The sequence below is a fragment of the Coregonus lavaretus genome, assembly GCF_964263955.1.
Source record: "Coregonus lavaretus genome assembly, chromosome: 1".
Lineage (NCBI taxonomy): Eukaryota > Metazoa > Chordata > Actinopteri > Salmoniformes > Salmonidae > Coregonus > Coregonus lavaretus.
This window is the reverse complement of record NC_139988.1, coordinates 44,447,438-44,470,400: the sequence shown is the minus strand read 5'-3', so window position 1 is coordinate 44,470,400 and position 22,963 is coordinate 44,447,438. Positions and strand designations below refer to the sequence as shown.

Here is a 22,963-nt window from a genome sequence, read left to right as displayed (position 1 = left end):
GTGCTTAGCTCCATTCCGTTTATTTTTTTATCATGAAACATTCCCCAGTCCTTAACAATTACAAGCATACCCATAACATGATGCAGCCACCACTATGCTTGAAAATATGGAGAGTGGAACTCAGTAATGTGTTGTATTGGATTTGCCCCAAACATAACACTTTGTAACTACAATGTTGTTTATCCATCCTCAGTTTTCTCCAATCACAGCCAATAAACTGGTGAAATCCCTGAGCGGTTTCCTTCCTCTCCGGCTAGCGGGAAGGTTCCTGTCTTTTTCCGTGGCTAAACCAACTAGGCTCGTAATTTAACAATTGTATTCGTATATATGGATGGAATACAAGTTTGTTATTAAGGCACATGAAAATGCACATGTTCCAGAAGGCATTTCTGCCCAAAAACGCATTTTGATAAAGAATTAATGTTTACGATCAAATGCCGCTCGTGTAAAGTAGTGACGTGCGACATATGCCTAGTTTCCTGAAACGAGTCACAAATAGTCTGCTTTGTAAGCTGCTCTCGATGAAAGTGTATACTAAGCAAAACACATTCTATACCATTAGATCCCCCTCTAATATGCAGTGCTAAAACTCACAGAATTAGTAATTCAACCACATACTGTAGTGGAATTAATCCTTCCCTTAATAGGCATACTTAATAATTTTATATAAATGAAAACCACAAGTAGAAAATAATTTAATACAATATTTAAAAAAGTCCATCTTTTTAAGTCCTCTCTCCTTTGTTGAAGGGAAGAGCTGAGGTAAAGAAAGGAAAGCTCTGAAGAGGTAAAGGTGTAATATGTATGTACTGTAGTTATTACAGATAAAAGCAGAGAAGCTGAAGGCTGAATAGAGCAGGACTCTTTGAGGAGGTGATTTAGTGACAGTCTGCCTTGAATCATAATGAGCAGAGCTTTTTGAGGCAGCCACAAAGAGCCATTACGTTTACCCTTCTCTCTGGCCAACTACACAGCAAGGGTCTGTCTGACATCACCTGGTAGGCATGTTTCAACCACATTGGTCTCAAGACGCTAGCCTGAAAGATGCCAGCCTAGAATCACCTCGCTACTTCTGAACATATGGGAGGAACTGATCAATAGTGACTTATGTACTTGTATGGGCTTTGACTACTAGTGTGTTCAACTGCTATTGCCTTTTGTGTTTTTGTTTTCTCAAGAATGGCTACCCTGGTAAGGAGAGGGCTTCAAAAGACACTCATCCCCAGGTACAGTAATTAATGGCAGAGGTGGACCTGACATACAGACATAGACACACACTGATCTCTTCAGCATGACTTGGCAGAGCAGCAGCAGCCGTAGGATTTACTACATTTCTGTTTCCAGTAGCGATGTGCAGTTGATTGATCTTGTTTTAAAGGGCATGGCTTGACGTATTTAATCTGCTCGGTTGTGTAAGACCTTGTTTCACACAACTGCTAAAGTTTGTTTTCTGAAACAAAAACTTTTGGAGAAGGGCTTTGGCCATGTTAGAAAGTAAAGAGAGCTGATAGTTTGGTCTGGCTTTTTTTCTAAATGTTTCAGAGTTAAACTTGATCAAGCTTTATGTGGGGTAGTTGGAGTATTTTTCAACATTGTTTAGCTCCCCTAAATTAGCTTATCATATTTTAATTCAGAACTTCAACCACTCCGTATTTAGGAATAGTGGCAAATAGACTAACAGCGTAATGTACTACTAAGCTGAGGGAGATGCTTAAGAAATGTATTATCTGTTTTTGTGATGTACTTTTCACTCTTTACATACTGTGTTTGTCTCTCAGTGAGTGACCCTGTTGTTCCTCCCCACTGATGACAAGGTGGATCTGTGTGTTTGTCTTGCTCTGAACTGTCAGTGTTACTCTCTCCCTCCCTCCATCTCTCTTTCTCCCTCTAGCTACCCTCTGATGGTCTGGCGGGTCAGCAGCAGCAGCAGGGTCCTTCTCGTGTGGCGGCTGTCGGCCCGTACATCCAGTCGTCCACCATGCCTCGCGGCCCAGTGAGACACGAGCTGCTGGTCAAACCTGCTGTATACCCCGACGGCACCGCCAACCTCCCCGCACACCCAGACCCACAGGGCAAGGCCAACACAGGTGAGACAGTGACCTCAACCTTACACATGTTCCCTTCACCTTTCCCTTCTCACGTCTTCCCTCTTGGCCCTGGCAAAGTGTGCCTGTCAATTCTTCTGCTGAAGTCTCCACTCCACCTCTTTCCCTCACATGCCCCTTTTAACTATGGTTGGTACTCTATATCTCTACCTCAGCTGAGTGATAAATAAAATCACGATGACGAGCTTGTAAGAGGTTTGACATGTGATTGAGTTCCCCACCCTCAACAGGAGCCGAGGATTCTGAGATACCCCTGTTGATAGACGGGCTCTGGTTGTGATGTGACTCTAAGCTCAGAAGGTAGCCTATGGCCTTGGTGCTCTGGTGTGGCTATTTCCTCTACCGATGCCCCTAACCATAGATCTAGGATCCGATTACCCTACTCCTAATTTGAACATGAACCATTAGGGGGATTTAAAAGATACTGGACCTTGAATCAGTGGTTATGTTGCCGTGTTGTTGTTCCCGTCTGAGATCACAGCCTACCTTCTTATTCATAACTCTTCCACCACTAAATGGCGACTTATTGTATGTCTGCCAGGGTGGAATACCAGCCCTCATGTTGCTGTGTGATTGTGCATTCAGAGGTTGAACCAGGGAAAGCTCAGTAGTATTCTCCTCAGATTTGTCAAATGGCTACTATCAATTTACCTCATCTACAGGTAACTGCCAAAATAAAGGAAACACTAACTTAGTGTCTTAATAGGGTTTTGGGCCAGAACAGCTTCAATGCACCTTGGTATGGATTCTACAAGTGTCTGGAACTCTGTTGGAGGATCATGCGACGCCATTCTTCCACGAGAAATTCCATAATTTAGTGTTTTGTTGATGGTGGTGGAAAACGCTGTCTCAGGCGCAGCTCCAGAATCTCCCATAAGTGTTCAATTGGGCTGAAATCTGGTGACTGAGACGGCCATGCCATATGGCCTACATTGTTTTCATGTTCATCAAACCATTCAGTGACCATTCCTGCCCTGTGGATGGGGGCATAGCCCAAATAATGGCCTGCCCAGCATGACCCTAGGCATGATAGGATGTTAATAGCTTAATTATCACAGGAACCACACCTGTGTGGAAGCACCTGCTTTCAATATACTTTTTATCCCTCATTTACTTAAGTGTTTCCATTATTTTTCATCATCATCTCTCTTTCTGCCAGATCTCTGTTGTATGTTTTGCTGTGAGACGATACTGCCTGTTTGTTGAATTAAACCGTGCCTGTTCATATTCTCCTTCCACTCTGGATTCGGCAGCATTCTAAATGGGTCAGTTGGAACAATCACATTACCGCCAGCAGAACTGACAGTCTGACAATCATGTGGTTTCGGACTGGCCCGATCAGGTCTAAATCAGTTATTGAGGAAATGCGAAAGATGGAAAGAACTAGCTAGTTCTACCACATTTTGCTCTCCTGTACTGTCTTAATTTTGTTGAGAAAACAGAAGACCCTACCACAGGGGTTTTCCTGTATTGCTATATAGCCCAGTTTTGTCCAGACCCTTTCTAAACATATTTGACCTTCTATTGGTTTCAATTGAAAGTATTGTTAGAAAACACCCCTTAAACCACAGCTCCCTGACCACCACCACCCTCACCCCCCTCTCTCAGGTAAACTGGCAGAGTGGGGCCCTTTGGGACCAGAGTCCAACAGCAGTAGTCATAGGTCATCCTCCACACTGCCCAGAATGACCTCTCACTCCAGCCCCAACACAGAGCAAGGTAACCACCCCCACAGCACAACCACACATAAATATGACTGTAAGACTCGACCACACAATGACCAGATATGTAGTGGCCAAATCATATCCGCGAACCCACACAAACATGAGCACAAGACTCAAACTTCCACTTTACTATCCTTGAATATGCACTTAAGTAGTTACACAGTCCAGATAGGGTTTTGTGATTGTTTTCCCTGTATGTGTGTCTAGTTATGTTTACACCTGTGTTGTTGTTGTGTGTGTGTAGATGAGACTGAGGGGATGAATAAGGACAGGAGGGTGCGTCCGTTCTCCATGTTTGAGCCCACTGAGGTGCCCGCCGCCTCCCTCCGCAAGAACCAGAGCAGTGACGACCTGGTCAGAGACTCCCAGGTAAAAACTGTGAAACTGAACAAAAATGGCTGCTTAGCTGTTTTTACTGCAGACCCAAAATGGATGGTGCCCAGAAAGTCAGAAAACTGAACATTTCATTAAACTGAGTCCAATACCTGCCAACTTTCCTACCAACAGCTTAGAGCAGTTTCTCCAATGCACACACACAGACACATGTACCTACAAATACATGTACATAGTACACCTTTAACAGGACATTTGTTTTTCCATGCAGAGGTTTGAGTGTAAGCCTGCGAGTAATGGGGTTAAATGAGAAGAAGAACAGTGCTTCAGAACCATGCTGTTACAGATCTAGATAATAATGCATCCTGCCTTAACAAGGCACTTGACCTTCTGTTCATACTGCTCATTATTACTGCTCAATCTAATCAACCTTGAACTGAGTGGATGTATTTGCAATGCAGCTAGATTGAGCATGACTTATTGTGTGCACTCACTGTAAGTAGTGCAGGATAATTATCGGCTGAATGGCTGTATTGTGATGGGTCAACTGTAATGTAAATATCATGGACATGAACTCTTGACATCAGGAGTTGTCCTTGATCAGTTGTGTGTGTGTGTGCGTGCCATTCCTCTGTGGTCTAACCAGCTTCTCTCTGTCTCCTCCTTTCCCAAGTCTGTTGCTAAACCCCCAGTTAAGGTGCCCCCACCCGTTGCCAGCAAACCCAAAGCCCCCAGTGGTGCCCCCTATGGCAAGCAAGGCCTCAACACAGGCACCTTCCCCAAGGCCAAGCCTCCCAGCCAGCATCAGCAATCCCAGGGGGGCCCACAGGCCCATGTCTCCCTGCCCTCCTCCCAGAGCCAGACCCTGCCCCTGCCCTCAAAGCAGGACCCCCCTCCGGCGGCCACTGTCAGACCCTTCACCCCAGAGCTGCCTAAAGACCTGACCAAGCCCCAGACCCTGGCAGCCAGCTCCATCTACTCCATGTACACCCAGCAGCCCACCCCAGGCAAGCCCTTCCCACCAGCCATACAGGGGGCTCTCAACAGGAGCCAGAGCCGCGGCAACGGATTTGTCAGTGGTAAGACTACCTTCTGGTTCCTCTTCAGTTCCTGTTGACTTTATCAGGGCTACTGTCTGTCTGGAGTCTTAAGACAAATAGCCAAATTATTTTGACAATCAAGAAAGATGTGTGAACCATGGCTCCAAAGCATTTCACTGAACACCAGAGTACTAGAAACAGTCTCATTTCTGTTATTTTCTCTGTTTTACACTTACTGCAAGAGTAACTCCTAACAGAGAGTTTAAAGCAGGCTGACGTCAGTCCTACGTTAAGTACCTAGGAGAGTACAGTAATTTAATTTAGGCAGTGGAGAGGAGAGGGTCCTGACTCAGAACAAGCTGTAGTTAGTTAATCTAATTAAAGGTAATAAGCAATGAGGCATGGCAATCGTTAAATAAAACATCAAAGCAATCCTCATCATCACCCTGTTACTATTACTGGTTTGCATATGCAGATACAGTGGGGAGAACAAGTATTTGATACACTGCCGATTTTGCAGGTTTTCCTACTTACAAAGCATGTAGAGGTCTGTAATTTTTATCATAGGTACACTTCAACTGTGAGAGATGGAATCTAAAACAAAAATCCAGAAAATCACATTGTATGATTTTTAAGTAATTCATTTGCATTTTATTGCATGACATAAGTATTTGATCACCTACCAACCAGTAAGAATTCCGGCTCTCACAGACCTGTTCGTTTTTCTTTAAGAAGCCCTCCTGTTCTACACTCATTACCTGTATTAACTGCACCTGTTTGAACTCGTTACCTGTATAAAAGACACCTGTCCACACACTCAATCAAACAGACTCCAACCTCTCCACAATGGCCAAGACCAGAGAGCTGTGTAAGGACATCTTGGATAAAATTGTAGACCTGCACAAGGCTGGGATGGGCTACAGGACAGTAGGCAAGCAGCTTGGTGAGAAGGCAACAACTGTTGGCGCAATTATTACAACATGGAAGAAGTTCAAGATGACGGTCAATCACTCTCGGTCTGGGGCTCCATGCAAGATCTCACCTCGTGGGGCATCAATGATCATGAGGAAGGTGAGGGATCAGCCCAGAACTACATGGCAGGACCTGGTCAATGACCTGAAGAGAGCTGGGACCACAGTCTCAAAGAAAACCATTAGTAACACACTACGCCGTCATGGATTAAAATCCTGCAGCGCACGCAAGGTCCCCCTGCTCAAGCCAGCGCATGTCCAGGCCCGTCTGAAGTTTGCCAATGACCATCTCGATGATCCAGAGGAGGAATGGGAGAACGTCATATGGTCTGATGAGACAAAAATAGAGCTTTTTGGTCTAAACTCCACTCGCCGTGTTTGGAGGAAGAAGAAGGATGAGTACAACCCCAAGAGCACCATCCCAACCGTGAAGCATGGAGGTGGAAACAACATTCTTTGGGGATGCTTTTCGACTGCACCGTATTGAGGGGAGGATGGATGGGGCCATGTATCGCAAGATCTTGGCCAACAACCTCATTCCCTCAGTAAGAGCATTGAAGATGGGTCGTGGCTGAGTCTTCCAGCATGACAACGACCCGACACACACAGCCAGGGCAACTAAGGAGTGGCTCCGTAAGAAGCATCTCAAGGTCCTGGAATGGCCTAGCCAGTCTCCAGACCTGAACCCAATAGAAAATCTTTGGAGGGAGCTGAAAGTCCGTATTGCCCAGCGACAGCCCCGAAACCTGAAGGATCTGGATGGAGGAGTGGGCCAAAATCCCTGCTGCAGTGTGTGCAAACCTGGTCAAGACCTACAGGAAACGTATGATCTCTGTAATTGCAAACAAAGGATTCGGTACCAAATATTAAGTTCTGCTTTTCTGATGTATCAAATACTTATGTCATGCAATAAAATGCAAATGAATTACATAAAAATCATACAATGTGATTTTCTGGATTTTTGTTTTAGATTCCGTCTCTCACAGTTGAAGTGTACCTATGATAAAAATTACAGACCTCTACATGTTTTTTAAGTAGGAAAACCTACAAAATCGGCAGTGTATCAAATACTTGTTCTCCCCACTGTATGTCTGACTAGGTTTGTAATGTGTTAGTCTCAGCCCTGTGGGATTTCTCCTCTTGAGTGAAACAGAGGACATGAACTCTCAGGGATCTGCTCTGCTCTGGCCAGGAAAAACGTGTTGCCCTAGTTATGATAAGACAAACTACTTATAGGATATGACAATCATCTGTAAAAGTGAGGGCTTTAGTGTACTTGCATGATTTATTAAGAGTCCATTAGGCTGTCTCCCTCGGGGCAAATCCAGCAACCTGACCTGGCTGACGCATGTTGACACGCCACATCTCATCCATCGGTGATCACTCGAGTCGAGTATGATTGTCCTCCATGGGGTCTTCTATTTGTGGGTCTTCAGATGGCTGTAGAGGCCGATCCGTGAGGGGTGGTTGCGGTAGGGCCTCCCTGGTGTTGTCTCTCCTTGCGTAGCTGTTTCTTGTCCTCTATGGCACGGTGGAGATATTTTTCGTGTAGTGCAGCTCCCTAAGAGTTAATAATATGCCATTTAGCAGACGCTTTTATCCAAAGCGACTTACAGTCATGCGTGCATACATTTTTGTGTATGGGTGGTCCCGGGGATCGAACCCACTACATTGGCGTTACAAGCGCCATGCTCTACCAGCTGAGCTAGTATTATAGTAGTATTATAGTATTGATCAATTGACTATGACTTTTTAAATCACCCAGCAGTGCTATTTGCAGCGTTAGCTTCAGGTAAATGTTGCAATTCTTCAGCCATATAGCAATGTGGGGAGGACAACAGCTTTGTAGACCAAGAGTTTCATTTGGACCTGTAGGTAATGGTCTTCAAATACTATTTTTCTCGGTCTTGCGTAAGCTCCACTGGCACAACTCAAGCGGTGATTTATCTCTGAGTGAAGGTCGGCTTTGGAGGAGAGAAGGCTGCCAAGGTATGGGAAGTGATTCACATTTTCAAGGGTGTTATTGTCAACCTGTATTGTGGGCGGAGTAGGGGTCTTGTTGGGTGTTGGTTGGGAAAGGATTTATGTCTTCTTTAAATTCAAGGCTAGACCCAGGGGCCTGTATGCCTTGGCCAAGGCATCCAGGATTCACTTGGGGGTCTTCTTCGGAGTGTGCTGCGATGGCATTGTCGTCGGCATACTGAAGCTCCATGAGGGTGATGGTGAAGACTTCGCTTTTGGCCTTGAACCTGTTGAGGATGAACAGCCTGCCATCTGTCCGGTACAGGATTAGAATTTATTGTGGCAGGTCTTGGCTAATGAGGTGGCAGCGATGAAGACGGCAAACCAGGTGGGTGCGATGATGGAGCCCTGTTTGATCCATCTCCACAGTGACGGGCTCTGACTCAGAGCCATTGTTGCACAGACATGTCATCATGCAGAAGCCTCAGTATTCCAATGAATTGTCAGGGCAGCCATATTTCGAGAGTATCTGCCAGAGAGTGGCGGTCAACTGTGTCTAAGGATTTTGTTAGGTCTATGAAGGCCATGCACAATGCCTTCTTTTGTTCCCGCCATTTCTCTTGTTAGCGTGCTGTGAAAATCATATCTACAGTACCTCTGGATGGGCGGAAGCCACACTGCGATTCTGGGAGTACATCCTCAGACTGGCCTAGCAGTCGGTTGGCAAGGAGATGTGTAACTACTTTGCCTGTGGTTGACAGGAGGGAATTGCCTCTGTAGTTCCCACACTCTGCCTTGTCTCCCTTTTTGAAGATGGTCACTATCAGAGCATCCCTGAGCTCTGAGGGTAGTTCATCCTTGTCCCAGATCTTCAGGAGCAGGGCATGTATGTGGTGCAGGAGCTCTGGTCCGCCTTCCTTTAGGATTTCTGCTGGAATCCCGTCTGGCCCGGCGGTAAGCTTGGGCGGTATCCAGATTTTTATATCGTCACACTGTCCTTCTCTCAGCCCGGGATTTACGGTATTACTGGCATAGCACACAAGGGGGTGCTAAAAATGCAAGAAAAGCCCATTGGGCCTCTATTACCAGAATGCTAACAACATTTCACAAACTAATAGCAAAATCACATAGACGCTCTTAGCTAAATGCTAACGAGCGAAATCGAACATAAACTAATTGCAAAAATGGGTAAATCCAGCTCATAAAGTTATACAAGCATAGCTAGTAGCTACAGAATGTCATTTTCGGTGAGTGTGGACATTTACAAGCGAAAGTGAATGAGAGACATTTTGCAAATGAACAAAGTTTTGATGCTTTTCTGAAGGAAGAGCAGCATGTGTACACAGAGCAAAGGGGAGAAGAATGGAGGAGTACAGTGGTCACCAGCCGGTCAATCACGATCGACTGGTCAATCTTCAAGGCACTCGTAGTCGATCACCAAACATTTCTGTAGAAAAGCCAATGGTAAAGGCATAAAGGCTTGCGTTCCTTTTTTCGTGTTATTCATGTTGCGTTGTTGGCAGTAGGTGCACTTGTTTCAGAAGCCCTGTGTACAGGGTAGGCAAAGTGTTCCCATTTTGATCCATTTAATTTATCGGAAAAGATAAACTCCACCAACCCGGCAGACCGGGAGATCTGTGGCTAAATCGAGTGTGCCTACTGCGATGATCAATCGAATAGCTCAAATCATGACTCCGGCCACAGCACAGTTTGATACTGGCCTATGTGAGATTTCATAACTTTTGAAACCATGACCAGAATAGACTGTCAAAGAATATAGCGAAGAGCTGCTGTTTTTATGAGTGAGTTCATGTCTAACTTTTTATTCAGCGCTGTCAATACTGTTTTTATTCAACACTATTACAAAACGCACTTCTCCCTACTTTCATTCGCTCTGCAATGAATGAGTAGCCAAGTGTATCGATAGCCCTGCGTTTTAATTATTATTAGTAGCTCGTCGTGTACATTTTAAAATCGAGGAATATTTCTGTTTCTCTGGTCATAGGAACAACACTAGGCTGATGCGGTGCAACACGAGTTTCACCATTAAGTGGAAGACTGTGTCCCCTCTCTCTGGTCAGTCTCACCGGGGGAAAAGCAGAGAGCAGGCACCGTGAGAGGCAGACCCTCTGCTGCTCTCTACCTCCCTCCACTGAGACTAATGCTGTGTTCAAAACAACTAGTAACTTGGAAATCTCCGACTTCAGAGCGTTCAAGACAACTGGAAAAGCTTCATATTGTAAAATAATGTGACAGGTGAAATGAAGAACACAATCTGCTTTATCTCCTAACATATTGCACAAGTTGACTGCAGATATTAACTTAAAAAGTAGTTACAAATATTGAAAGTTATTGAAAAACTTAAAATAAATAGTTTTGACGGTATTGAATAACCATCCCGCGGCTTTTTCCAAATACCCCGGTATACGGTATATACGGTATACCGCCCAAGCCTACCCGGTGGCTTTGTTTTTCAGGCTCCTGATGGCATCATGCACCTCGGTCACACTGAGGTTCCCCCATGTCACCTCTCATGGATCTCTGGGGGATTTGGTTGATAACCTCCAGTTCAGCGATGCTGTTGCATTTGATGAGTTCTTGAAAGTGCTCTCTCCATCGGATGTTGATTGCCTCGTTGTCCTTCAACAATGTTTGTGGAGCGGATAAGGTGATGATATGTCAAGCAGTCATCTACACTGATTATGGCCCTGGTGACGTTAACATCACGGAAGTCCCTAGCTCGAACAATGACATAATCAATGAGATGCCACCGTTTGGAGCGGGGGTGCCTCCAAGATGCATTGAGTTTATTTTTATGGTGGACGAGAGTGTTGGTGATGGTAAGGTCATACTTAGCACATTTGGTGAGAGGAATTCCATTGGAGTTGAGCCCAGCGACTGAATCTAACACCCACCGCCTGATGTGCCAGCTCGTGACTAGGAGCTTTCAGATCTCACAATCCTGCCCCGTTAGCCACTTGCTGAACTCCATAGGACTTAGGTCCGGGATGTTTAGGGCGGATTCCCTTTTGGAGGAAGCCTTTGCGTGACATTGTTTAACACTAGAACCAGTAAAGCAGTAATTTGGACTGCTCATGAATTAAAACATTTTATTAATCTGACATTTTTAAAGTAATGTCCCCCTCCTTCCTTGACTTTTCCTAAATAAGTCTATATAACAATCTGTCATTGTTAGAATCTTGATATCACAAACAGAACTGGAGTTATGACAATAATTGACTATTTTTGACTGCTGTCATATCGACACTTACATTTCTTATAATGCCATTATTGGTTTTGTGCTGAGTTTCACTGTTTATCAAGCACACTTGGCGCTTAAAATTATGTTTAGGCTACTGATGTTTTCATTTGACCACGCGTCTTGCTGACCGTGCGTCTTGGTGGTTGGGGTATTTCTTTTATTTTGTCGTTATAAAAAGAAGCTGTTAGTGTTCCAACAGATGCTTTCTGTTTCATAGTTGTAAGAAAGGCACTCCACAAATACAATTTATTGAACTTTGAATTGAATTTTGTTTTGTGTTTTTATTTAGACCCCTTGACTTTTTCCACATTTTGTGACGTTACAGCCTTATTCTAAAATGTATTTAATTGTTTTTTCCCCTCATCAATCTACACACAATACCCCATAATGGCAAAGCAAAAACATGTTTATTGAAATGTTTGCTAATTTATTAAAAATAAATACATTTACATAAGTATTCAGACCCTTTACTCTGTACTATGTTGAAGCACCTTTGGCAGCGATTACAGCCTCGAGTCTTCTTGGGTATAACGCTACAAGTTTGGCAAACCTGTATTTGGGGAGTTTCTCCCATTCTTCTCTGCCAATCCTCTCAAGCCCTGTCAGGTTGGATGGGGAGCGTTGCCGCACAGTTATTTTCAGGTCTCTCCAGAGATGTTCGATCGGGTTCAAAGTCCGGGCTCTGGCTGGCCACTCAAGGACATTCAGAGACTTGCCCTGAAGCCACTCCTGCGTTGTCTTGGCTGTGTGTGCTTAGGGTCGTTGTCCTGTTGGAAGGTGAACCTTTGCCCCAGTCTGAGGTCCTGAGCACTCTGGAGCAGGTTTTCATCAAGGATCTCTCTGTACTTTGCTCCGTTCATCTTTCCCTCAATCCTGACTAGTCTCCCAGTCCCTACCGCTGAAAAACATCCCTGCAGCATGATGCTGCCACCAGCATGCTTCACCGTAGGGATGGTGCCAGGTTTCCTCCAGATATGACGCTTGGCATTCAGGCCAAAGAGTTCAATCTTGGTTTCATCAGACCAGAGAATCTTGTTTCTCATGGTCTGAGAGTCTTTAGGTGCCTTTTGGCAAACTCCAGGCGGGCTGTCATGTGCCTCTTACTGAGGAGTGGCTTCCGTCTGGCCACTCTACCATAAAGGGCTGATTGGTGGAGTGCTGCAGAGATGGTTGTCCTTCTGGAAGGTTCTCCCATCTCCACAGAGGAACTCTAGAGCTCTTTCAAAGTGACCATCGGGTTCTTGGTCACCTCCCTGACCAAGGTTCCAAACCTTCAATGCTGCAGACATTTTTTGGTACCCTTCCCCAGATCTGTGCCTCGACACAATCCTGTCTCTGAGCTCTACGGACAATTCCTTCGACCTCATGGCTTGATTTTTGCTCTGACATGGACTGTCAACTGTGGGACCTTTATATAGACAGGTGTGTGCCTTTCCAAATCATGTCCAATCAATTGAATATACCACAGGTGGACTCCAATCCAGTTGTAGAAACATCTCAAGGATGATAATGGAAACAGGATGCAGCTGAGCTCAATTATCAAGTCTCATAGCAAAGGGTCTGAATACTTATGTAAATAAGGTATTTATGTTTTTGATTTGTTATACATTTGCAAAAATGTCTAAACCTGTTTTCACTTTGTCATTATGGGGTACTGTGTAGATTGTTGAAAGAAAAAAATATTGAATCCATTTTAGAATAAGGCTGTAACGTAACAAAATGTGGAAAAAGTCAAGAGGTCTGAATACTTTCCGAATGCACTGTATATACACATGTTCATAAACACACCAGACAGTGTAAAGACACAGCCCTGTAATCAATTACGTAACAAGTTGTTAGAAAGTAAGTAGAAACTCGGCCCTCCCTCCCCACAGGACATGGATTGTGCAACAGAAGCCTAAGACCCCCTTGATCCGCATATGCCTACAGATTTCTATTACAAGTCTTCAAATCCCAGACAGCGGGCTGTCATGTGCCTTTTACTGAGGAGTAGCTTCCATCTGGCCACTCTACCATAAAGGCCTGATTTGGTGGAGTGCTGCGGAGATGGTTGTCCTTCTGGAAGGTTCTCCCATCTCCACAGAGGAACTCTAGAGCTCTGTCAGAGTGACCATTGGGTTCTTGTTCACCTCCCTGACCAAGGCCCTTCTCCCCCGATTGCTCAGTTTGGCCGGGCGGCCAGCTCTAGGGAGAGTCTTGGTGGTTCCAAACTTCTTCCATTTAAGAATAATGGCGGCTACTGTGTTCTTGGGGACCTTCAATGCTGCAGAAATTATTTGGTACCCTTCCGCAGATCTGTGCCTCGACACAATCCTGTCTCGGAGCACAGGTGGACTCCAATCAAGTTGTAGAAACATCTCAAGGATGGTCAATGGAAACAGGATGCACCGTAGCTCAATTTCGAGTCTCATAGCAAAGGGTCTGAATACTTATGTAAATAAGGTATTTCTGTGTGTAACTTTTAATACATTTGCAAACATTTATACAAACCAGTTTTTTTTTATTTAATCCATTTTAGAATAAGGCTGTAACATAACAAAATGTGGAAAAAGTCAAGGGGTATTTCTTAAAAGCTGATTCAAATGTTAGATTTTCTCCAACTCTGGTCCTGTTGTGTCATTGTTTATTAGCAGGAAAATAGGTTTAAAGCCTGCTTTAAATCCTAACCGATTCTCTCTATATGTAAATGTCTGTGTCTCTCTGTGTGTGTGTAGTGTACGGTAAGCCTGTGATCCCCGGCGGAGGCCCCCAGCATCCAGAGAATCCTTACAGCGAGCAGCAACACTCCCCAGACCAGCACTCTGAGGTGGACCACGGGGTCCCCCATGCCCCCCCCACCGAGGGACAGCAGGGGGAGACAGAACGCACCCCCCGTCCCCTCAGCCCGACCAAGCTGCTGCCCTTCATCTCCAATCCCTACCGCCACCAGAGCGACGGGGACCTGGAGGCCCTCAGGAAGAAGCTGTACAACGCCCCACGGCCCTTGAAGAAACGCAGCTCTATCACAGAGCCCGAGGGCCCCGCGGGGCCCAACATCCAGAAACTGCTATACCAGAAAACCACACTGGCTGCAATGGAGACCATCCTCACCACGCCCACCACACACGAGGCTGTGAAGGAGGAGGGAGGGGCAAGGCCTGGTGTTCCAGGGGCCCAGATTGGTGGGGAGAGCAACCAACAGGAGAGTGTAACACTTGAGGCTGGTGAAGTCCTGCCCCCCTCCCCTAACCTCCTCCCCCCACTCCCTGCGGAGCAGACTCCCCCACCAGCCATCCCAAAGGGAGACCAAGAGGAGTTCACCCCCCCTCCCCATCCGGCCCATCCTGCGCCGCGACCTGACCAGCCCCTGTTCCCCCCATCGCCCCCCCCTGCTGCTGCTGCTGGCATGGAGGAGCCCAGCCTGCCCCTTCCTCCAGAGAGTTTCATGGAGGAGTTCCCCCCCTACCCCCCACCACCCTACCCCAGCGGGGCTGAGCAGGAGAGCCTGGAGGAGGACACTCTCAGTATGCAGGCACCGGAGGTCACCGGACAGGTCACATTGCCACCTGTAAGAAACCTAAGTTACACTGTTGTTTTAATTATGATACATTTCATTTTAAATGCCTTCCATGACACTCATAAACATCAGCTCGCAATCAAACACATTTAACACCAGTCCCAGACCAAACACATCCTCTACTTGCTGCAAATAGCTTACCAGTCCTAAGCCATAGCATGTATTAACAATAGCCGACTGTACTCTACAGTACTGTATGTGCCTCATGTTGTTTATCAGTCTCATGGTCGAATCATGGGTTCTTCTGACTGTTCAGATTATAGATTACATGTTCACCCTCCACCCTCTCATTGGTTATATAAGCACAGTAATCCTGATCAAGTGCAGTAAGAAGAGGAACCTACAGTGCCTTGCAAAAGTATTTATCCCCCTTGGCGATTTTCCTATTTTGTTGCATTACAACCTGTAATTTCAATTCATTTTTATTTGGATTTCATATAATGGACATACACAAAATAGTCCCAGAGTCTGCAACACCACTAAGCAAGGGGCACCACCAAGCAAGCGGCACCATGAAGACCAAGGAGCTCTCCAAACAGGTCAGGGACAAAGTTGTGGAGAAGTACAGATCAGGGTTGGGTTCTAAAAAAATATCAGAAACTTTGAACATCCCACGGAGCACCATTTAAATCCATTATTAAAAAATGGAAAGAATATGGCACCACAACAAACCTGCCAAGAGAGGGCTGCCCACCAAAACTCACGGACCAGGCAAGGAGGGCATTAATCAGAGAGGCAACAAAGAGACCAAAGATAACCCTGAAGGAGCTGCAAAGCTCCACAGCGGAGATTGGAGTATCTGTCCATAGGACCACTTTAAGCCGTACACTCCACAGAGCTGGGCTTTACGGAAGAGTGGCCAGAAAAAAGCCATTGCTTAAAGAAAAAAATAAGCAAACACGTTTGGTGTTCGCCAAAAGGCATGTGGGAGACTCCCCAGACATATGGAAGAAGGTACTCTGGTCAGATGAGACTAAAATTGAGCTTTTTGGCCATCAAGGAAAACGCTATGTCTGGGGCAAACCCAACACCTCTCATCACCCTAAGAACACCATTCCCACAGTGAAGCATGGTTGTGGCAGAATCATGCTGTGGGGATGTTTTTCATCGGCAGGGACTGGGAAACTGGTCAGTATTGAAGGAATGATGGATGGCGCAAAGTACAGGGAAATTCTTGAGGGAAACTTGTTACAGTCTTCCAGAGATTTGAGATTGTGATGGAGGTTCACCTTCCAGCAGGACAATGACCCTAGGCATACTGCTAAAGCAACACTCGAGTGGTTTAACGGGAAACATTTAAATGTCTTGGGATGGCTTAGTCAAAGCCCAGACCTTAATCCAATTGAGAATCTGTGATATGACTTAAAGATTGCTGTACACCAGCGGAACCGATCCAACTTGAAGGAGCTGGAGCAGTTTTGCCAACAACAAAAAAATCCCAGTAGCTAGATGTGCCAAGCTTATAGAGACATACCCCAAGAGACTTGCAGCTGTAATTGCTGCAAAAGGTGTCTGTACAAAGTATTGACTTTGGGGGGTGAATAGTTATGCACACTCAAGTCTTCTGTTTTTTTGTCTTATTTCTTGTTTGTTTCACAATAAAACATATATTTTGCATCTTCAAATTGTTAGGCATGTTGTGTAAATCAAATGATACAAACCCCCCCAAAAAATCAATTTTAATTCCAGGTTGTGAGGGAACAAAATAGGAAACATGCCAAGGGGGGGTGAATACTTTCGCAAGCCACTCTATTCAATATATCCTAATCAAAAAAGAAATAGCTATGCTTCAGTAAGCCTTCACTCTTCCCCCATTCAAAGGTGACAATGAAATGTCAAAAGGGCCCTTTCTTTCATGGGGCTAGTAATTACCATAATCTGGTTGTGTAATAATCAGGTTGCTTAGTGAAACCATTTTGTTTCTTCAATGATTTGGTCCCGTCACAATAAGCTCAGTACTGAGCTAGGAGCTAAAGGAACAGATTGCTCATATCTTTTTTCTCTTTCAAGCCAGGGTAGATGCACAATCAATGGATACTCTGGATGCTCTATCAAATCGTGTTTGCAATGTGTTAATTTTTCTTTAGCTTGGTGTTGCATTGTGGACTGGCACCCGTTCCAAGTGAACTGAGCATTGATTTGGAATGTGGCTCAAGGACCTCCATACATCACCTCTCTATCCATTTGAGCACAGATGGGATAGGACACTAGCTAACATTCTCAGACACTTCCTTGTGAGTGTGTGTCAGTGGCTGTGTGACTTCATCAAGGTGTGACATTGTTTGAAAAGTGTACTCACCTCCGTGTGTCTGTATTAGGGGAAGAGGACCAACCTGCGTAAGACTGGCTCGGAAAGGATCGACCACAGTATGAGGGTAAAGTTTAACCCCCTGGCCCTGCTCCTGGACTCCTCTCTGGAGGGAGAGTTTGACCTGGTCCAGAGGATCATCTACGAGGTAAGACTATGTCTGTGTATGTATAGATACAGTTGAAGTCGGAAGTTTACATACACCTTAGCCAAATACATTTAAACTCAGTTTTTCACAATTCCTGACAATTAATCCTAGTAAAAATTATTTTTATAAATTATATATTATTTTAAGAATGTGAAATGTCAGAATAATAGTAGAGAGAATGATTTTATTTCAGCTATTATTTATTTCATCACATTCCCAGTGGGTCAGAAGTTTACATACACTCAATTCGTATTTGGTAGCATTGCCTTTAAATTGTTTAACTTGGGTCAAACGTTTCGGGCAACCTTCCACAAGCTTCCCACAATAAGTTGGGTGAATTTTGGCCCATTCCTCCTGACAGAGCTGGTGTAACTGAGTCAGGTTTGTAGGCCTCCTTGCTCGCACACGCTTTTTCAGTTCTGCCCACACATTTTCTATAGGATGGTCAGGGCTTTGTGATGGCCACTCCAATACCTTGACTTTGTTGTCCTGCAACAACTTTGGAAGTATGCTTGGGGTCATTGTCCATTTGGAAGACCCATTTGCGACCAAGCTTTAACTTCCTGACTGATGTCTTCAGATGTTGCTTCAATATATCCACATAATCTTCCTTCCTCATGATGCCATCTATTTTGTGAAGTGCACCAGTCCCTCCTGCAGCAAAGCACCCCCACAGCATGATGCTGCCACCCCCATGCTTCACAGTTGGGATGGTGTTCCTTGGCTTGCAAGCCGCCCCCCTTTTCCTCCAAACATAATGATGGTCATTATGGCCAAGCAGTTCTATTTTTGTTTAATCAGACCAGAGGACATTTCTCCAAAAAGTATGATCTTTGCAGTTGCAAACCGTAGTCTGGCTTTTTTATGGTGGTTTTGGAGCAGTGGCTTCTTCCTTGCTGAGCGGCCTTTCAGGTTATGTCGATATAGGACTCGTTTTACTGTGGATATAGATACTTTTATACCTGTTTCCTCCAGCATCTTCCCAAGGTCCTTTGCTGCTGTTCTGGGATTGATTTGCACATTTCGCACCAAAGTACGTTCATCACTAGGAGACAGAACACGTCTCCTTCCTGAGCGGTATGACTGCTGCGTGGTCCCATGGTGTTTATACTTGCGTACTATTGTTTGTACAGATGAACGTGGTACCTTCAGGCATTTGGAAATTGCTCCCAAGGATGAACCAGACTTGTGGAGGTCTACAATTTTTTTTCTGAGGTCTTGGCTGATTTCTTTTGATTTTCCCATGATGTCAAGCAAAGAGGCACTGAGTTTGAAGGTAGGCCTTGAAATACATCCACAGGTACACCTCCAATTGACTCAAATGATGTCAATTAGCCTATCAGAAGCTTCTAAAGCCATTACATCATTTTCTGGAATTTTCCAAGCTGTTTAAAGGCACAGTCAACTTAGTGGTTGTAAACTTCTGACCCACTGGAATTGTGATACAGTGAATTATAAGTGAAATAATCTGTCTGTAAACAATTGTTGGAAAAATTACTTGTGTCATGCACAAAGTAGATGTCCTAACCGACTTGCCAAAACTATAGTTTGTTAACAAGATATTTGTGGAGTGGTTGAAAAACGAGTTTTAATGAATCCACCCTAAGTGTATGTAAACTTCCGACTTCAACTGTATATACTTTATATTATTCCCTAAAGTAGCTCTCTATTAAGGTATTTTGTAAACAAAAACGTTCATAGACGAACAGTGTTTACAAGTGCTTTTTAACAGGCTTGTGTGTAGAGAAGGAAAATGTGTAAGGTGTTTTTGTAATAGCAGGTAGCATGGTAGCTGGTAAACCATCACTCACAAAAAGTGAAGTAGTCGTAATGTTTTTTTTTTTTTGTCTTAGCTGATTATACATTTTATTAAGTGGGTGTAAAATATTCTGTGTGTGTAAACCGAGTTGTAAAATCGTATCCACCTTTCTCTCCCATCTCAGGTGGAGGACCCTAGTCTGCCTAATGATGAGGGGATCACAGCCCTCCACAACGCAGTCTGTGCCGGACACACGGAGATCGTCAAGTTCTTGGTGCAGTTTGGCGTCAGCGTCAACGCAGCCGACAGTGATGGATGGTGAGTGGACCCTATACTACCAACACCTCTGATTGTGGTTCTTACTGCAGCCAGTGAAAGGAGTGTGAACTCTTACTTGAAAGAATTTTGGAATGTATGGTTAGATTATTTTTATTTTTTTCTTATCACAATCTTTCTCTTTCTTCCTCTCCCTCTCTCCCTCTCCCTCAGGACTCCGCTGCACTGCGCTGCCTCCTGTAATAACGTGCAGGTGTGTAAGTTCCTGGTTGAGTCGGGAGCAGCAGTGTTTGCTATGACCTACAGCGACATGCAGACAGCAGCGGATAAGTGTGAGGAGATGGAGGAGGGATACACCCAGTGCTCCCAGTTCCTCTATGGTTAGTAGCTCAACATCTACTGGTCCTATAGCCCTGAGTGTTATGTCTGGGAAAGTTTATGTGTTTGCGTGCATATATCTGTGTGTGTAGGCTTTGTACATTTTTGTTTGAGTGTGTGTGTTCTTGCTCTACTAACACCCATTCTCCTCCTTTCTCTCCTCCAGGAGTGCAGGAGAAGATGGGCATCATGAACAGGGGCGTGGTCTACGGCCTGTGGGACTACTCCAATGACAATTCTGATGAGCTGGTGTTCCACGAGGGCGACTGCATGACCATTGTTCGCCGGGAAGACGAGGACGAGATCGAGTGGTGGTGGGCACGCATGGGCGACACCGAGGGGTACATCCCTCGGAACCTTCTGGGAGTGAGTCACAGTGTCAGAACTGAGTTTCCTCAAGTTAAACATTACTGAATAACTTTGCATTAAGAGGTTAATTATTGTTTGATAATATTCCAATGTACCTAATAAGCAGTGTGTGTGTCTGCTTTCTCAACAGCTTTACCCAAGAATCAAGCCTAGACAGAGAAGCCTGGCTTAGACCTGCTCATCCTGAACTGGACACTGGCTGCGTCTTAGGCTACATTTACATAGGTAGCCCAATTCTAATATTTTTTCCACTAATTGGTATTTTGACCAATCACATCAGATCTTTTCACATCAGATCTTTTTTAGAGCTGATCTGATTGGTCAAAAGAACAATTAGTGGAAAAAAGTCAGAATTGGGCTGCCTGTCTAAATGCAACCTTATTGGTCCACAGTGGCTTCCTCTCCTCGTCTTCTCTCTGCGTCTTTTTCTGCTTCATCTGCTCTGACCTGTCAGGATGGGTGGTAGTAATATGTTCGAAGGTTCCAGGGTGATTTGATCTCACTTTGCCAGCTCTTTCACATCAGGTGAGGATGAATGAAATTAGGCAAGGGGAAAGGAGCCAGTTGAGACGATTGAGACAACAATTGATATGCAAATCCACGCAGGCTTTAACAGGACTGTACAAGGACAATCTTATCAATCATATGAAGAAACGTTGAGAGACCAAACCACTTGAAGGATTTTAAACTGACCTATGAACACTACTCTACAGGCGGGCCTATAACCACTGACTCTATGGCCCGACTGAGGCACTTTTATATACCAGCAGAAGAAGTTTTCCACACTTATTTTTTCAGACCACTGTGTGTGTATAAGGCACTAAAGGCATTATGTTTCTCTACATGTTTGTCGTATTGTTTTCAGATCAGATTTAAGTATCTGCAGTTATCGGAACTCTGTGGGGATAAATGGAACAAACAGTATTTTTATGTAGAAAGGTGATTTTTACACTTTTAAATATTCTTTCAAACTTTTCTTCTGGGTTATTATTTTATTTTAACCCTGTCGGAAAGCGCTGGAGCTGAAGAGACTATTAGTTGAGTGAATTAATGAGTGTAATGTTTGGTGATACATGACATTCTGTCTGAACAGTTATTCTGTTACCACGACAATCCCTGTGGGGGCTCGGTCTGCTTGTAATTTCCTGTTTTTAGTGGCTGTGTCCCTCTGTATTGGCAAGGGTTAATGTGTGTGTGTGTGTGTGTGTGTGTGTGTGCGCCGCTATTACCACTGTCCAGCTTATGAAATTGGGGGTGAAATGTATAATGTTAGGATGACAAAATTTAGCCTATGCCACTGTTGAATTAGCTATTGCTATTGACTCTTGTTGTTCTATGATGCCAATATAGCCTGTGGTATATTTTCTATGTGAGCAGATATTAGCATTGCTCATTATGTTTCTCTACACTGGCTTTATGGTTGAGATATAACAAACATATTTGTACTGCGTTTGTGCAATTGTCACAACGAACATGCCTCGTAAACTCTTAACTCACTTGTCGAATCCATATCGTCTGTTGCTGAAATGATGTCCATGCAATTCATTTGGACCATTTACCATGTAGGAAGGATGAGACTAAACTTAAAGAAACCGTTTTCACGTTATATCTGTGTAGCTTGGCTTGAAGAGTAAGAGACGGCAAAGATTCATGCTTACAATGACAGACAAGGATGTCTTTCCTTAAAATCGCTCAACAAGTTTGAGTTAATCAGCTCATTCATAGTAAGGAATTCTGCAGCAACTCTCCTCCACCCTTACCACTGTCTACTCAACAGATGTATTTATTTTTGTTACCTTATTATCATAATGTTTTGTCTCATCAAATCTATAACCTCATATGTAGAATTGTAAACATTTGCAATAAAATACTTTGTAAACTAATGGCTGTGACTGTGTCTTCTAGACCTGGGGCCGTATCAAGCGTATAAGAGTAGGAGTGCTGTTTAGGATACATTTTCCCTTTCAGATCACAATGAATAAGATTACATGGACAATGGGGACTTGATCCTAGATCAGCACTGCTACTCTGAGACGCTCGACGCATACGGTCCCAGATAGTTGTGTGCTAGCATTAGAATGATCCTATCCTCTTTTTGTGAGATGAAATAGTGCTCTGCATTCTTGAAAATATGTAAGTATCTTAATCGCCTGTGAATGATGTTGTACATTAATTTGTTTCAGGTAAGTCTCTTGTTATAGTAGTTTACTTGAGATAGGAAGCATTGAAATACACATGAAGCAGTGGAATACATAAACATGGGAATACACAGAGGAACACCGACCTACAGCAGTCTGTTATATGCTGAACAGAAATATAAATGCAACATGTAACGATTTCATTTGTTTTACTGAGTTACAGTTCATATAAGGAAATCGTTCAATTGAAATACATTCATTAGGCCATAATCTATGAATTTCACATGACTGGGCAGGGGTGCCACCACTTGGGAGCTAGGCCCACCCAGCCAATCAGAGTTAAGTTTTTCCGTACAAAAGGGCTTTATTACAGACAGAAACACTCCTCGCTTTCATCAGCTGTCCGGGTGGCTGGTCTCTGATGATCCCGCAGGTGAAGAAGACAGATTTGGAGGTCCTGGGCTGGCGTGGTTACATGTGGTCTGCGGTTGTGAGGCCGTTTGGATGCACTGCCAAATTCTCTAAAACGACATTGGAGGTGGCTTATGGTAGAGAAATGAACATTAAATTATCTGGCAACAGCTCTGGTGGACATTCCTGCAGTCAGCATGCCAATTGCACGCTCCCTCAAAAC

The 22,963-nt window shown here is 44.4% G+C and overlaps 1 protein-coding gene across 1 annotated transcript in view; it reads left to right on the top strand.

Annotated features, from left to right (window-relative positions):
* The window catches only part of LOC311129361 (apoptosis-stimulating of p53 protein 2-like), a 64,084-nt gene extending 42,010 nt beyond the window's left edge, over window positions 1-22,074 (top strand). The window contains exons 10-20 of the mRNA XM_084161625.1: window positions 1,179-1,226; window positions 1,892-2,087; window positions 3,714-3,824; window positions 4,074-4,198; window positions 4,836-5,241; window positions 14,112-14,944; window positions 17,272-17,409; window positions 19,353-19,486; window positions 19,658-19,824; window positions 19,989-20,188; window positions 20,322-22,074. Of these exons, the coding sequence (XP_084017751.1) occupies window positions 1,179-1,226; window positions 1,892-2,087; window positions 3,714-3,824; window positions 4,074-4,198; window positions 4,836-5,241; window positions 14,112-14,944; window positions 17,272-17,409; window positions 19,353-19,486; window positions 19,658-19,824; window positions 19,989-20,188; window positions 20,322-20,363 (2,400 nt within the window). The 3' untranslated portion in view covers window positions 20,364-22,074. The remainder of the gene's footprint in view (window positions 1-1,178; window positions 1,227-1,891; window positions 2,088-3,713; window positions 3,825-4,073; window positions 4,199-4,835; window positions 5,242-14,111; window positions 14,945-17,271; window positions 17,410-19,352; window positions 19,487-19,657; window positions 19,825-19,988; window positions 20,189-20,321) is intronic.
* The last annotated feature ends 889 nt before the right edge of the window (window positions 22,075-22,963 follow it).